The 17,635-nt window shown below is 40.8% G+C and overlaps 1 protein-coding gene and 1 pseudogene across 3 annotated transcripts in view; one reads left to right on the top strand and one right to left on the bottom strand.

Annotated features, from left to right (window-relative positions):
* The window catches only part of TNPO3 (transportin 3), a 97,686-nt gene extending 80,051 nt beyond the window's left edge, over positions 1-17,635 (top strand). For all 3 annotated transcript variants that reach the window (XM_017549533.1, XM_017549534.2, XM_037746074.1), the window contains 4 exons: positions 1,182-1,349; positions 4,340-4,452; positions 15,540-15,631; positions 17,368-17,635. In XM_017549533.1, the coding sequence (XP_017405022.1) occupies positions 1,182-1,349; positions 4,340-4,452; positions 15,540-15,600 (342 nt within the window). In that variant the 3' untranslated portion in view covers positions 15,601-15,631; positions 17,368-17,635. The remainder of the gene's footprint in view (positions 1-1,181; positions 1,350-4,339; positions 4,453-15,539; positions 15,632-17,367) is intronic.
* On the bottom strand, positions 5,248-6,862 carry LOC108318478 (annotated as a pseudogene).

Raw genomic sequence — 17,635 nt, 5'->3', positions numbered from 1 at the left:
GGTTAGCTGAGATCATGCCACTGCACTCCAGCCTAGGCAACAGAGCAAGACTCTGTCTCAAAAAAAAATCAAAAACCACATAGAGGGCCTGGCGCGGTGGCTCACGCCTGTAATCCCAGCACTTTGGGAGGCCAAGGTAGGCAGATCATGAGAGATCGAGACCATCCTGGCCAACATGGTGAAACCCTATCTCTACTAAAAAATACAAAAATTAACTGGGCATAGTGGTGTGCACCTGTAGTCCTAGCTACTCGGGAGGCTGAGGCAGGAGAATTGCCTGAACCCCAGGAGGTGGAGGTTGCAGTGAGCCAGGATCTGCACTCCAGCCTGGTGCCTGGTGACAGAGCAAGACTCTGTCTCCAAAAAAAAAGACCACATAAAGGAAAGAAAATAAGGGTTTTTTTTTTAAATAGGAAAAAATTAGATATCTGATAGATGTCTTCAATTCTTATTTCAGTTGGTTTTGTTTTGTTTTGTTGTGAGATGGGGGTCTGGCTGTGTTACCCAGACTGTAGTGGCCATTCACAGGTGAGATCCCACTACAGATCAGAATGGGATTTTGACCCACTCTGTTTCTGACTTGGGCTGTTCACCCCTCCCTCCTTAGGCAACCCAGGAGTGGTTCCCCACTCCTGGGAGATCACAATATTGATACTGAACTTACTGCAGGCACCAGCCCAGAACACCTGGGTTCAAGCTGTCCTCCTACCTCAGCCTTTGCAGTGGCTGGGACTATGGTGTATGCTGCTCTGCCAGGCCAACTTGGTTTTTAAACAAGAAAATAGGAACACAAGTTATTTTTCACATTAAAAATATTTAATTGAAGATGAGGGAAAAAAAAGTTTTTAAATTGCTAACTTTAATTCTGAAACGTGTTTTCTTTTCTGCCTTAAAATCATGAAAAATCTCTAAGCATTAATCTCTGTTGAAACCCATGCTTATTCCTCGATACTAATAAACTCTTTAATTTTCTTTCTGAAGACGAAATATTTTGTGGACTTTGTGAATCCAGCTGTTATTTTACACACACGTGCACACACGTACACATACACATACACATACACATACACATACTTTCTTCCCCATTAAAGATAAATTACTAGGCTAAAGGGTAAATAGTGCTTGGTCTTTGGAAAGTTGAGACTAGAATTTATCTGATGTTCCTGCTTTCCTACATATAGCACGAAGAAGACTTTGAATTACGGAAAGAACTGATTGGACAGGTGATGAACCAGCTTGGACAGCAGCTTGTCAGCCAGCTACTGCATACCTGCTGCTTTTGTCTACCCCCCTATACTCTGCCAGATGTGGCTGAAGTGCTCTGGGAGATCATGCAGGTTGACAGACCGGTAAGATGTTTTCATAAGGAATTTATCTCATAGTTCCTAAATGTAATAGGCTTTGGTTCCTTAAGGCCAACCCTAATTTTGAAACCAGCCCTGTTCTGTGTCCATGGAACCAAATTTAGGCATATTGCCAAGTTAGATTAGTAGATGAAGAGGCTCATAGAAGGTCAGTAATTTATTATTGAGTGCTTTAAAGCATGTTTATATGTCACTGTCATAGGGTTTGTATTACCAGAAGTAAGTATCAAGCATTGAATTCAGTGGTGTGGCTGTCCAATGTGAAATTTGTTCACTTGTGAGAGATGCCCAAATGTCAGTTATATTAGTTACGTATTATTCAAGAAGTATTTCATCCTGTCAGACTTCTTCTATAGCACTGTATTATTTCTTGGTGATACATCTAACCAGAACATTTGGAAGCACATAATTGTAAAAGTAACCCACAATGTACACTTGGATATATTTCCCCTTTGGATTTCTTTGAACCAGACTCTTAATCACCTAAGGATGGAATTGTTTTTTTAAAGCTATCTGATAATGCCCAAATATTTGCAGTACTAGGTCACATGACCATAACTCAGTTTATGTGTACCATGTGAAAGTTGAGCAGAATGGTAAAGTATAATATCTGAAATTATTTTTAAAATTGAATTTATAATTTTTAATATTACTATAAAAGCAGTTTAGGAAAGTACTCAATAGAGGACCTAAAGTGAGCTATCTTACAGAACAACAGAATATAAAATGGATAATAATAATATAGATAGTACCCAATTCCTTGCTGGTTCAGCACTCATGTTCCATTTCAACCTAATAGAGCAGCATATTTGGTTTTCTAAAGAAAAGTACTTTTTGAGCCTCCAAGAATCAGCAAATTTAATTCCAAAAGTCCTTGACCTGGGAGAAAAAGTCTCCATACTCTGCTTAAACTTTTTTACAAATATACTTGATTCCCAAGTAACAGAAAATTTACGTAAATCTAACTTTATAAAAACATTCTTGATTGTAAACAAATTGTTAAGTGCTAACAACAACAAACAAAAAATGAGAACAAGAAGTTTGGATAGGAACAGAAACGAGGTAGCCATGTACTCTTAGGAGTGTACTATATATATGTCAGCCGGGCATAGTGGCTTACGCCTGTCTTCCCAACACTTTGGGAGACCAGGGCAGAAGGATCACTTGAGGCCAGGAGTTTGAAACCAGCCTCGGCAACATAGGGAGACCCCATCCCTACAAAAAATGAAAATTAAAAAAAAATTAGCTGGGTGTGTCAGCATACATCTATAGTCCCAGCTGCTCAGGAGGTTGAGACAGGAAGATTGCTTGAGCCCAGGAGTTCCAGGCTGCAGTGAGCTATAATCGTGCCACTGCACTCCAGTCTGAGCTGCGTAGTTCCTTTTAAGACTGTCTCAAAAAAAAAGAAAAAAAAAAAGCTATATAACAACTATTATGAATCCTTAATTAAGAATTAAGGAAGTAGGCCGGGTGTGGTGGCTCACACCTGTAATTCCAGCACTTTGGGAGGCCGAGGCTGGTGGATTACCTGAGGTTGGGAGTTCGAGACCAGCCTGACCAACATGGAGAAACCCCATCTCTACTAAAAAAACAAAATTAGCCAGGCGTGGTAGCACATGCTTATAATCCCAGCTACTTGGGAAGCTGAGGCAGGGGAGTCGCTTGAACCTGGGAGGTAGAGGTTGCAGTGAGCCAAGATCACACCATTGCTCTAGACTGGGCAACAAGAGCAAAACTCCATCTCAAAAAAAAAAAAAAGAAGTAACTGTTATGTATCCATAATTAAGAAATGCTTAGTCATTCTTGAGCATTTATAATACTTTTGCTCTGGCCTATTATGGTCATAACTAAATATGATGGGAAAGTATATAATGTAAAAAAAAATTAGGTATGAGAGTAATTTTACAGCCCAAAACTGTGACCAAAGTATACATTCCACTTAAGAAAGGGATGAAGAAATATTAGAGCTGACTCAAAGGACAACAATTAAACTGAAAATAAGAACCCAGATGAAGTCTCTAGAATTTTTATTTTAGAAAGGAAGGAAGTAAAGGGAGTAGAGCCGATTATTGTGCATATGAAAGGCATAAAGAGAATGCTCAGATAGAAGTAAATTGAGCAACAGCAAGAGTAAGCTTTTTTTTTTTTTTTAACACGAAGAGCAGGTAGATACCACAGAGGAACTGAATGGATGGGACTTCATCTGAAAGAGATGACCTTAAAATCCGTAAGATTCTAGACTCATATGTATAGTTTCTGACATGGTGTCTTAAGTATACTTTTTGCCTCTGCTCTTTCAAGTATCTGAACCTTTACTTTGGATTGATTTTTGTTTAATTTTGAAAATATACTGGCCAAGTGTTTATACCTGTAGTCCCAGCACTTTGGGAGGATATTCGGAGCGTAGGAGTTTGAGAGCAGTCTGGGCAATATAGATAGACACTCCATCTCTAAAAAAAAAATTGTTTTTAATTAACCAGGCATGGTGGTGCACTTCTGTAGTCTGAACTACCTGGGAGGCTGAGGTAGGAGGATCACTTGAGCCTGGAAGGTCAAAGCTGCAGTCAGTGCACTGCATGCTAGCCTGGGCAACAGAGTGAGACCCTATCTCAAAAGAATTGTGTGTGCCATGTGTTTATGCACACACGTGCATATGTATATATGTCACATACGTTATGACAAAAAACAGAACAATAGCCTCATCCAGAAGAAACCTCACTTCTAAGGTGTAGAAGGTCCTTATCTGAAATGATGCCTGCTGCCCCTTTGAAGGGAAGTCTAGGCATGCATGTGCAGACTACATCAACCCAGAGGGTTTGAAGGGCTAATGAGAGCACTTTTGTTGATTACTTACTTCCAAGTGTAAGGGAGTAAATGCTGCTAGAAAAATGTGTGAGGTTTTGTTAGTCCCTATAGGGTGTCAGGTGAGTAAGCCATGCTTCCATTTAAAACTCTTACCTCTCTTCCCTATACAGACTTTTTGTCGATGGTTAGAAAATTCCTTAAAAGGTTTGCCAAAGGAGACAACTGTGGGAGCCGTCACAGTGACACACAAACAACTTACAGACTTCCACAAGCAAGTCACTAGGTGAGTGACACTGGGGCTCCTTATGTGCCCTTGGGAATTTACAATTTATAGTCTGTTTAACCTTGAATTGCACAAATTGACATTGGAAGCCAATCTAGTGGGAGAACATCACCGTACTGTGTATGTATGTACATATATTTTACATATGTACTAACTGGTATAAGTTATAAAAGCGGTTCAGGAAAGTACTCAATAGAACTCAGTGTTTTTGAGATCATACAGACTTTAATGATAAGTGGAGGCACTATTTCTCCCAAAGGAAAAATGCACTGTGCAGCTCACTCCCTGGCAGGAGATCTGTCTGTATCCCAAGTCCTTCTGAGTTTTTATCCACATTCAGGGGTCATGAATGTAGGTACCTAAATAAGGCAAAGCATTGGTTGTAAAACATTAAAAGTGATGTAGACTACAGTGAATTGGAGAATGTTCACCATGCCTGAAGATAGTCAGATTCTAATTTCAAAGAAGTTGTGTAGTCCAGACAAAACATCTGCCTGGGATACATTAGGCCCATGAGGCACTTACAGTCTCTGGATTACAGCTTAAAATGTAAAGTGGGTGTGTTTTATTACTGTGAACATATAAACATTTTTAATATAGTTACATAGTCCTCCTGATTATTGTTTATAGCCATAAAAGTGTTACTTAATATCCTTATAATGCCTGTATTAGTAAGCATTTAGATTATTTTTCAGTTTTTTAGTATTGCAGATAATGTCAAAAATAGAGCCTTTTCCTTCTTTTGAATATTTTTCTTTAAAAGTAATCACCAAAGCCAAGGTTATGAGACTTATGGGGTTTTTTTGTTTTTTTTTTTTGTTTTTTTTTTTTTGGCCATAAAAATACTTTATTAGGTCAAACTACACACTATAAAAATGCTTTAAAATGTAGCAGGAGGAGATGTAAAGACTCAATAGAGGTACAAAGAAATAACAATGGCTATCAGAATACACTAAAGATTCCACACTACTTCTCCCTTACCTGGAAAAGGAAGCTTCTAGGCTACCTTCTCCTCAGCACACTCCTCAAACTCCTCCTCCTCAGCTGTGGCGTCTTAGTATTACTGATATTCTGACACCAGGTCTTAAGGTTGCTCTCGGCCTCGGTGAACTCCATCTCATCCATGCCCTCGCTCATGTACCAGTGCAGGAAGGCCTTGCGCCTGAACATAGCTGTAAACTTCTGCCTCGCGTTTGAAGAGCTCCTGGACGACTGTGTTGTTACTGATGAAGGTGGCCAACATTTTTAGCCCCTGGGGTGGGATGTCACAGACAGCTCTTTTCACGTTGTGAGGGAGCCACTCAGCAAAGTAGCTGCTGTTCTTCTTCTGGATATTGAGCATTTGCTCATTCACCTCCCTCATGGACATGTGACCTCTGAAAAGGGCAGCCACTGCTAGGTAGTGGCCATCATATTCTTAGCGTCGAACAGCTACTGAGTGAGCTCAGCCACCGTCAGGGCTCGGTACTGTTGGCTGGTTAGTGAGAAAAAGCCAGGCATAAAGAAGTGCAGCCCAGGAAATGGAACCATGTTCACAGCCAGCTTTGGCAGGTCGGCATTCAGCTGGCCCAGGAAGTGCAGGCACATGGTGACCCCACTCATGGTAGCAGACACCAAGTGATTCAGGTCACTGTAGGTGGGTATGGTCAGTTTTAAGGTTCTGGAACAGATGTTATGGAGTGCTTCATTATCGATGCAGAACGTCTCGTCTGCATTTTCTATGAGCTGGATGATGGAAAGGGTGGCACTGTAGGGCTCCACCACAGTGTCTGACACCCTGGGTGAGGGCAGGATGCTGAATGTGTTTGTGATCCTGTCTGGGTACTCCTCCCGAATTTTGTCCATGAGAAGTGTACCCATCCCAGACCAAGTCCCCCCACCCAGGGAGTGGGTCAGCTAGAAACCCTGCAGGCAATCACAGCTCTCAGCCTGTCTTCTCACAACACCCATCACCGACTCCATCAGCTCGCTCTGCACCTTCTGTGTAGTACCCCTTGGCCCAGTTGTTACTGGCCCCACACTGACCAAAGATGAAATTGTCTGGCCTGAAGATCTGCCTGAAGGGCCCCGAGCGCATGGAGTCCATGGTGCCCGGCTCCAAATCCACGAGCACAGCACGAGCCACATACATGCCACCACTGGCCTCGTTGTAGTACACATTGATGCGCTCCAGCTGCAGGTCACTGTCCCCACAGTAGGTGCCAGTGGAGTCAATGTTCATCAGATATCACCTCCCAGAACTTTGTGCCGACATGGTTCCTGCAGTGTTCGGTTTGGGTGAGCGTGAACTCCCTCATGGCAAAGTCAGGACTATGGACAGCAGAAGAAATGTGAAAAGGAGGAGCAATCACAAAATGATCGAGACTTATGGTCTTAATATTTTTTTTTTGGGGGGACGGAGTTTCGCTCTTGTTGCCCAGGCTGGAGTGCAATGGCGCGATCTCGGCTCACCGCAACTTCCGCCTCCTGGGTTCAGGCAATTCTCCTGCCTCAGCCTCCTGAGTAGCTGGGATTACAGGCACGCGCCACCATGCCCAGCTAATTTTTTGTAGTTTCAGTAGAGACGGGGTTTCACCGTGTTGACCAGGATGGTCTCGATCTCTTGACCGCTTGAGCCACCGCGCCCGGCCGGTCTTAATATTAATGACAGCAGCTTATGTTGGATTTTATAGCTACGTGTTTCCTTGCCAATACTCTTTTTATATCTAGAGTCTTTAGAGTTTTGACTAAATTTTAGGCAATGGCTTATAACCATACAGTGTGAAAAGATACATAAGTCAAAGAAGGAACATTACAGCAAGGTTAGTAGTAGTGAAAAAACTGGAAATATTCTAATTGCCCACCAATAAAGAAAAGTTAAATAATTAACAATATGCTTATACTAGTAAATAGTCCCAAAGATGAACAAGGAAGAAGAAATATGTGATAATACAGAAAAATATACAGGATAAATTGTAAAGGTTAAAATAATAGTATCTTATAACCTAACTTGAGCTTTTAAAATAATTTTTAAAATTTCTAATTGTGGTAAAAATACACATATGAAATTTACAGTATTAACCATTTTTATAAATGCACAGTTCAGTAAAGTATATATTCATGTTGTTGTATAACCAATCTCAAGAATTTTTTCATCTTGTAAAACTGAAACTATACCCATTAAGCAACAATTCTCCCGTCTCCCCATCTCCTAGCAATTACCTTCCTACCTATTGTTTGAGTCTGACTACTCTAGATACCTCATATAAGTGAGATCATACAGATTTGTCTTTTTGTGACTAGCTTACCTCACTTAGCATAATGTCCTCAGAGTTTATCTGTGTTGTAATGTGTGCCAGAATTTCCTTCCGTTTTAAGGCTAAATATTATTCCATTGTATGTATATCCCACATTTTATTTATCTTTTCATCTGTTGATGGCCATTTGGGTTGCTTCTACCTCTTAGCTGTTGTGAGGCTGCTGTAAACACAGATATACGCATATCTCTTTCAGCTCCTGCTTTCAATTCTTTTGGATACCCAGAGGTGGAATTGCTGGATCATATTTAATCTTCTTTAATTTTTTGAAGAACCAGCACACTGTTTTCCATAGCAGCTGCACCAGTTTACATTCCCACTAGCAGTGCACAAAGTTCCAGTTTCTCCACTCCTCGCCAACACTTGTTATTTCCTGGGTTTTTGAGAGTAGCCATCTTAGTATTTCACACCAAGTATGAAGTGATACCTAAATGCAGTTTTGATTTGCAGTTCTCTAATGATTAGTGATGTTGAGCATTTTTTCATATGTATATTGGCCATTTGTCTGTCCTCTTGGAGAAACATCTATTTAAGTGATTTGCCCATTTAAAAATTGGGTTTCTTTTGTTGTTCAGTTGCAGGAGTTCCTTTTATATTTGGGATATTAATTTCTTATCAGGTACATGATTTGCAGATATTTTCTTCCATTCTTTGGGTTGCCTTTTCATTCTGTTGATTGTGTCTCTTGATGCATAGAAGTTTTAAATTTTGATGTAGCCTAGTTTATCTTTTTTTGCTTTTGTTGTCTGTTTGGTGTCATATCTAGGAAGTCATTGCCAGATTTAATGTCATAAACTTTTTCTCCTAGGTTTTCTTGTAAGAGTTTTACAGTTTTAGGTCTTATGTCAGGTCTTTGATCCATTTTGAGTTAATTTTTGTATGTGATGTTAGGTAAGGATCCAGCCTCTTTCTTTTGCATGTGGATATCCAGTTTTCCCAGCACCATTTGTTGAAAACACTGTCCTTTCTGCACTGAATGGTCTTGGCATCCGTGTTGAAAATCATTTGACCATATACAGGAGAATTTATTAATAGGCTCTCTGTTCTTTTCCATTGGTCTATCATGTATTTCTTTATGTCAATACCATGCTGTTTTGATTACTGTGGCTTTGTAGTAAGTTTTAGAATCAGGAATTTGAGGCCTGTAATGTTCTTTTTAAAGATTGTTTTGGCCACTTGGGGATCCTTGAAATTCCATATGAATTTTAGGGTAGATTTTTCTGTACAAGAAGTTTGTTGTTGGGATTTTGATGGGGATTGTATTGAATCTACAGATTGCTTTGAGTAGTATTGAAATTGTAAGAATATTAAATCTCCAAATCGACAAATACAGTATATTGTTCCATTTATTGGTGTCTTTAATTTTTTCAGCTATATTTTGTAGTTTTCAGTGTGTAAGTTTTTCATCTCCTTGGTTAAATGTTTTCACAAGTATTTTTTATGCTATTTTAAATGAACCAGCTTACACTTTAAAGATCTGTTTTTTGTAAATTATATACACAAACAGGCTACTTTATGCACAGTAAGTTTTTGGAAAGATATATAAGCGAGGCTAGGAGGGAAAGGAGGCTTTTACTTTTCATAACTTTCTGTACTATGTGCACTTTTTTATGAGTATAAATTATACTTTTATGGGTAAAATCAGAAGGGAAAGAAAATAAACTTTAAGCAGTGGTATAAGACCCAGTTGTCTTTTCTCAGAATTGATTTCTTAATGTCACTTTCCAAAATAGTTTACTTTCTCATCTTCTGGAATGTCTCCAACAATTTTGTTAATGTTAAAATCCCAAACTGTGGAATGCTATTATTTTATAGTTTACTAAGTGGCTTAAGTAGTAAGTCCAGTATGCCAGAAGTAACTTACTTTTAGCCATAGATCAAGTGACATGCATGACTGAAAAATAACATGTGACCACCTTCATGACACATTTTGCCAGAAGTGGGGATTTCCCCTCCCCTGGGTAGGCATATATTGACTGGGGCGACCTTAAAAAGTTATTTGATTGCTTTTACTATGAATCTTCTCAGTAGAAGTAGTATTCTATCTACAAGCTATCTCAGGGGAAAGAAGTATAGTAGTTGCTTCTCTCTGCCTCTGTTTTGCATTATTCCATTTAGTGCTGGTTACAGCATAAGGGCAGGATCATATTGGCTCTAATTTTCCTAGAGCAAATGGGAACCTAGGGGAAACCCTCCAAAGATGGGGTTTGGAGTCAAGTATTGTTGGTTTGAATCTTGCCACATACCCTATTACTTTGAACTTCAGTTTATTTATCAAGTGAAATGGGGTTAGTACTACCAGTCTCATAAGATTATTATGAGATACCAAATGGAAATCTGAAGACCTTGCACATAGTATGTGATCAGTGAATGTTAACTCCTTTCTCCTCGGAGGAGAAACTGCTAGAATGTCATTATGCACTTGCAAAACTAGCTGGGGCAGGTCATTCCTGCTGACTCTAAGACAGGCACCCACACGTTCTGAAATCCCACACATTCTAGAATAAGTCTCCGTCAACCCCTCATTCCCTCAGTAGGACTAATAAATGACAGATAAAATATTATTGTAAGCCTGAAATCGAGGTCATAGATATCCTTTCCTAATTTAAGATAAATCTTGGGGCAAGGAAAAGAGACCTAAGTAAAGTAGTGCTGTGGAAAAAAAAAAAAAATCTGTGATCTTTGCCCTGTGATGTGGGAAAATAAGGTGCACCATCAATATGACCTACTTGATCTTTCATTGCTAAACAAGTTTTGCAGCTCTTCCTATAGCAGGTTGTAACATGGTGGTGGGAAATGAACAGAAGTAAGAGCTAATGTTGAGGTATTAGAAAAGGACTTGAGATTGCTCATCTCCTCTTAGTAATTCTCTTCCTCTAGAATGCCTATAGCCCTTGAACTTTCTGTCCCATGCATGATTCAGTCTCCCTTTTGATTTTAAGGTCCTGTAACACCTGCCTCAACATGCCACTTTGTTTGCCATTCTGGCAGAGAGGATGAACTGGTTCAGTTTCATTTCAGCGAGTCCAGGCCTGCTTTTCACATGGGACTGGTAATTAATTCCCTAGCTTTTTTAGTTGGTCAACTTGAAGAAAGCTGGGACTTTCATTCTAAAACAACATTCTTGCTTTCCAAATGCCAATGAGCCCATCATTAACTAAGACTAATTGGGACTAGCAGAAACCCTGCCATCATTTCCATTTCTCTGTCTTGGTGTTTATTCTGTGACTACTTATCACTTGCCCAGGGATCTTCAAAGCCAAAAGATGTTGAACATGGGAAGCACTGAGACTGGAATTAGAGGCCAGTAAGGGGTTGAATCCCTAGTCAAGTCATCAGTCTCATTATTTTCTGTTACCTACCAGGTCATCAGATCAAAAGGATCTCATTTCTGAGCACTCTCCTAGTAGTCTTATGGGGCTTGAGAAATAGCGACCATAAAAGCTTTCAGAAATATGGTGGAAGGATAGGAATTTGGGGGCTAGAAGCCAGAAAATGGAATCTAAAAAATACTGGCAGTTGAAAAATAAATAAAAAGCTAAGAAATACCAAATGTCAGAAGGACTGAAATAGAAAATACAGTCATGTGTCACTTAATGATGGTGATACTTTCTGAGAAATGTGTCATTAGGTGATTTCATTGTTGTGCAAACATCATAGACTATACTTCTACAAACCTAGATGGTATGGCCTACCACACAACTGGTCTATATAGTATAGCGTATTGCTCTTAGGCCACAAACCTGTATAGCAGGTTACTGTACTGAATACTGTAGGCAGTTGTAACACATTGGTAGAAATTTGTGTATCCAAACATATCTAAACATAGAAAAGGTACAGTAAAAATACAATATAAAAGAGGGAAAAAAAAGAGTATACATGTATGAGGGCACTTACCATGAATGGAGCTTGCAGTTCTAGAAGCTGCTCTAGGTGAGTCAGTGAGTAAGTGGTGAGTAAATAGTGGGCCTAGGGCATTACCGTACACTACTGTAGACTTTTTATAGATACGATATACTTAGGCTACACTAAATTTATTAAGAAATATTTTTTCATCAATAATAAATTAACCCTTGTCCAGGTGCAGTGGCTCACACCTGTAGTTCCAGCACTTTGGGAGGCCAAGGCGGGCAGATCATTTGTGGTCAGGAGTTTGACACCAGCCTGGCCAACATGGTGAAACCCCATCTCTACTAAAAATTTTAAAAATTCGCCAGGTGTGGTGGTACACACCTGTAATCCCAGCTACTCGGGATGCTGAGACAGGAGAATCGCTTGAACCCAGGAGGCAGAGGTTGCCATGAGCTGAGATCATGCCACTGCTCTCCAGGCTGGGGAAACATCATAGACTATACTTCTACAAACAATCTCACTGCAAAAGAGTGAGATTCTATCTCAAAATAGTAATAATAATAACCCTTGCTTACTGTAACATTTTTACTTTATAAACTAAATTTTTTAAAAATTTTGTAATAACACCTAACTTAAAACACAAATTGTACAGCTCATAAAAAAATTTTTCTTTGTATATTCATGTTTTTTTCTATCGTTAAAATTACCTTTTTTTTTTTTCTTTTAAACTTTTTAGTTAAAAGCTAAGGCACAAACACATATTAGCCTAGACCTACACAGGGTCAGGACCATCCATATCACTGTCCTCCACCTCCACATTTTGTCCCACTTAGAAGGTTTTCGGGGGCTGTCATCTCCTAGGATAACAGTGTCTTCTGGAATCCCTCTTAAAGGATCTACCTGAGGCTGTTTTACAGTTAACTTCCTTTTTTGTGTAATAGAAGGAATACACTCTAAATTAATGATTAAAAGTATAGTATAGTAAATACATAAACCAGTAATATAGTTGTCTATTATCAAGTAATGTGTACTGTAGATAATTGTATGTGTTGTCCTTTTATATGACTGGCAGTGCAGTAGGTTTGTTTGTACCAGCATCACCACAAACATGTGAGTGATGCGGCATGCAAGTTTTCAGCCCCATTATACTCATAGGACCACCACGTATATGCAGTCCATCGTTGACCAGAACATTATTGTGCAGCATGTGACTGTAGTTCTAACATTCAAGGAGCTTTTTATTTATTTATTTTTTGTAGACAGAGTCTTGCCCCATCGCCCAGGCTGGAGTACAGTGGTGCAATCTCAGCTCACTGCAACCCCCGCCTCCCAGGTTCAAGTGAGTCTCCAACCTCAGCTTCCCAAGAGGCTGGGATTGCAGGCGCCTACCACCATGCCTGGCTAATTTTTGAATTTTTAGTACAGATGGGGTTTCACCACGTTGTGCAGGCTGGTCTTGAACTCCTGACCTCAGGTGATCTGCCCACCTCGGCCTCCCAAAGTGCTGGGATTACAGGCATGAACCACTGCACCTGGGCTCAAGGAGCTTTTTGATCCATTTCTTTGGGCTTTCTACCAAGGACACTTCAGTTAAACATTTGGCTGAAGTGTTTGACACCAAAGCAGTTCCCCATAGGATTGGGGTAGAAGCTGAGTTGACAATGTGGCCTGTCCCTCCTTTCATCTTACCTCACTGCAATTCTCCCATACTTGCATTTTGGTTTCAATACTTTTTCTTGTGTGCCACAAAGGAAGCTGTGGAGTTACCATTTCTCTTCCAAAGTCTCGGCCTGGCACAGTGGCTAACGCCCGTAATCCCAGCACTTTTGGAGGCTGAGGCAGGATGATAGTTTGAACCCAGGAGTTCGAGACCAGCCTGGGCAAAACAGTGAGACCCTGTTTCTGTCTTTTTTGAAAATAAAACAAAAGTCTCTTGAAGAAGGGTAAAATTTAAAACATATAAGACATTAGGGTAGCAAAAAAAATCTCAGTCTCCAGCACTGTCCTAAGTTTCAGGATTTTCTGTTATCCTAGTCCCTTGTAATAATACACCATATAGCAACTTCTCTTGGGTTACAGATCTTCCTCCTTACTGTCGTTGGGAGCATGAGTGATATGGGCTGATATACCCTGGCTGCCTCCTTAACAGTCAATACTGATTTGAAAATTAAATGAGAAATGTAACACTTTAATCGAAGTTTATTAAATCCACAGCGGTAATGGCGATTCCAATAAAGCCAAAAGACCTTTACTGTTCTCCTTTTCTTTTTTCTTTTTTTGAGACAGAGTCCCACTGTGTTGCCCAGCCTGAAGTGCAGTAGCACAATCACGGCTCACTGCAACCTCAGCCTCCCTTGCTCAGGTGATCCTTCTGCCTTAGCCTCTCAAGTAGCTGGGACCACAGGTGTGTGCCACCACACACAGCTACTTTTAAAATTATTTGTAGAGACAGGGTCTCCCTGTGTTGCCCCAAAGTGTTGGGTTTACAAGCATGAGCCACTATGCCTGGCCACCTGCCTCATTTTCATTACATTTTTAGGCTGGAGAGAGACTAAAGTTTCCAGAATATTCTGTTGAATCAAGTCATGGGGTCTAAGGCAAGGTTCTTAATGATGTTTCAGAACTTATAATAGGTGGGGAAATCTGGATGTAGGAACCTAAGTGGATAGCTCTATTTTCACCTTTTCTGTTGTATCACTTAGAGCAGTTCCCTCTCCTGCTGTTTAACCATTATGAAGTGGAAAATGCGTTTTCATCTACATTGAATCCTAGGCTGTAGGCACTGCTGAGTTTGCTGAGCCAGGGAGAGGGCCACCAAAAGGCAAGCATATTAAGAAGTGCTTCCTGGCCAGGTGTGGTGGCTTATACCTGTAAACCCAGCACTTTGGGAGGCTGAGGCAGGCAGATCGTGAGGTCAGCAGTTTGAGACCAGCCTGGCCAACATGGCAAAACCCCGTCTCCACTAAAAATACAAAAAATTAGGTGGGCGTGGTGGCAGGTGCCTGTAATCCCAACTACTCTGGACGCTGAGGCAGGAGAATCACTTGAACCTGGGAGGTAGAGGTTGCAGTGAACTGAGATTGAGCCATTGCACTAGGCAACAAGAGCAAGACTCCATCTCAAAAAGAAAAAGAAGTGCTTCCTTTTCTACTGCTTTAGTATAGCCTCATGTTCATTTAGCAAAAACTGTTATGAGAACAGATACAGTAGAATGAGGCTGGCATCAACTGGTATCTTGGTGACAGTTTTGGACAAAGGGAGGTGGAGGGCTTTTGAAAAAAACAGGGTCAGATGAATATTGGGCTATGTATATCACATAGGCATCTCCTGCTTCCTCGGTCTCCCTTTCTACATGCTTTAACCCTTTCCTCTCTCCCTCCTCCTCCCACAGGAGGAAATCCTGTGCAGCCTGTTAAACTAGAAAATCAATGACTGATGGAGACTTAGACTGGCCTTTGTAAACAAAATCTATCTTTGGAAGAGAATGAGGAAACTTATGAGAGCCTTAGCAACCAAGTGTTGTTATAGCAGCCTACTTTATTGAATACTATTTTGTTCACTGCTTTACTACCATAAGCACTCGGTATATGGACGATTTTAATCCTGTAAACAACGTTATGAAGTAGATAATAGATGAGGAAACTGAGACAAAGATCGGCAGCTTTGAGTTCAAGGGCACAGTGGAGTCAGCGTTCAAACTCGTGCAGTTTTTGTCCACAGTCCACTCTTTGAAGACCATCAACCTTACAACTGTTCTCATATATAATAATTTTTGCCCTGTATTGCAGAAAGACCTGAAGCCAGGGTTGGTCAGGAGACGATGGAGAGAGCTCCTAGCAGAGTTGGGACAGTTCTCAGTGTGACCCAATGTTGTGGTTGTTTTTCAGCATATTCTATCTTTCTTCTCAGTCAAGAACCAACCTACCTTTTCTTTTCTAGTGCTGAGGAATGTAAGCAAGTTTGCTGGGCCTTGCGAGACTTCACCAGGTTGTTTCGATAGCTCATACTCCTGCACTGTGCCTGTCACCCAGGTGAGTGATACACCCAGCTTTTCTACAGGTGTCAGGGGTGCCTGGGAATGGGGATAGGTTTTAATGCCTATCATGGGACTGGTAGCGAGAGTCAGGGAAGGACTCAACAATTTAACTGTGGTGAACAGCTGGAATATACAGGGCCCTGATTTTCTTGGGCCAGGGCAGCCAGATACTATCTTTGTGGTACCATTTTCACCTCCATAAGAAAGTGTTGCAAAGTGCATTGAAAAATTTTCTTCCCGTTTCCTGTTACAGACACTTCTAAGATGGTAAGTATACATGGCAACAAACAAATAAGTATTTTTAACCTGGCTACTTTGGCGAAAACAACCTCAAGTTGACCGTTATATGGGGTGCCAGTTTCGATGATCTGAATGCTAAAGTGCCAGGTTCTGACCAGGGCAGGAGGTGCGAATTGAATATCCCTTATCCGAAATGCTTGGGGCCAGCATTTTCAGAAGTGTTTTTCAGATTTTGAATATTCTGGGATTTTGGATATTTGCAGGATGCACACCAGTTGGGGATTCCTAATCCAAAAATTCCAAATCCAAAATGCTTCAGTGCGTATTCAAAAAGTTTCAGCTGTTGAAGCATTTTGGCTATTCAGGTTAGGGATGCTTGGCCCTTACAGGAAATGAGGAGCATCTTTGACTCCTAATCAGCATTTTTCTCCACGTGCTTTCCGTCTCCTAATTCTGAAGCAAAGCACCAAGCTTAGCTAAAAGGAGTGGGTAGTAGAATTTGGGTGCCAGTTGCTTGACAGAGAGAACAAAGGCAACTCTCCTCTAAGCCCAGCTTTTGATGTCTCAGGTAGAGTTTCTTCTCCCACGAGGCAATTCTTGATGCACTCACTGGTAGTTTCTGTGATAAATGCGTTCGTAGGTAAAGGTGATGTTCAGCAGTGCCTTGCAACACCCAAAATCATTTCTTAACTTCAGTTGTTTTAATGAGTAATAATATCATTTGGGAACACCAGGTTTTGCCTGGCGTTCTGGGTTAGCTGACACTGGTACACCTCATAATGTTGCTTATGGACAGCTGTAGGTGTCCGTGATTAACTTTTATTGTGCCCTTACTATGTGTCAGGGCACCGTTTTAAATGCTTTATATGTATTAACGAGGATAGCCTTATCTGCTTTTCTGGGTCTGTTACTATTTTTCCCATTTTACAAAAGAGGAAATTGACGTTTAATGATTTGCCTGTTATCACAGGCAAATGGTATTGGTGGAGCCAGAATTCACGTGTAGATATTCTGGTACCAGAGTTCTCACTTTGAACCACTCCACTTAACACAGTATCCTTTTGGTAGCATCCCAATTGGTGTTTTGTTTTATTGTTTTTAACTGTTGTTAGTAGGCAGAGCCTTCTTTCAAAATAAAATCGACATGAAGCCTGTGGGGTTTACAGCAGACTGAGGTGGAGCTTCCTTGGCTGCTTTGCAGTGGGAAGCCTGGGCCTGCTGGCACTTTTCCCTCCCTGACACGTCATCCTTTGTTTCCACAGCACACTCAGTGTTGGAAGTGCACTGCATATGGTGTCTCATTAAAGCAGTAGCTCCCTTGAACCCACAAGTTAAAACTTCAGATGTTTATTTTGGCTTTTTTTCTGAGTTCTTATGGTAAAGTTCAGAATGAGGTACCTGAGGAAATACAGAAAACTCTGCCTTAAGGTTGATTTTACTAAATGCTCTGTTTTCTGGTGTGGTTATTGACTGTCTTATCTCTTTTGCCAGGAATGTCTTTTCAAATTAGAAGACAGGAAGAAAACAAAAACCAGACTGTGTCCCACAATCAGAAACCTCCGTTGTGGCAGAGGGGCCTTCACCGCCACCAGGGTGTCCCTCCAGACAGGGAGAGACTCCAGCCTTCCGAGACCATCCTGAGGAGTTCCTGTTTGGGGGTGTGAGGGAAAATCAGCACGGTTTTAAAAAAGATGGCTATGGCCTGCCCGGCGTGGTGGGAGGGGAGCTGGTTTCCTGGTGAACTTTCTAAAAGGAAAAA

The sequence above is a fragment of the Cebus imitator genome, unplaced genomic scaffold (assembly GCF_001604975.1).
Source record: "Cebus imitator isolate Cc_AM_T3 unplaced genomic scaffold, Cebus_imitator-1.0 Scaffold219, whole genome shotgun sequence".
Lineage (NCBI taxonomy): Eukaryota > Metazoa > Chordata > Mammalia > Primates > Cebidae > Cebus > Cebus imitator.
This window is presented reverse-complemented; position numbering and strand designations above follow the sequence as displayed.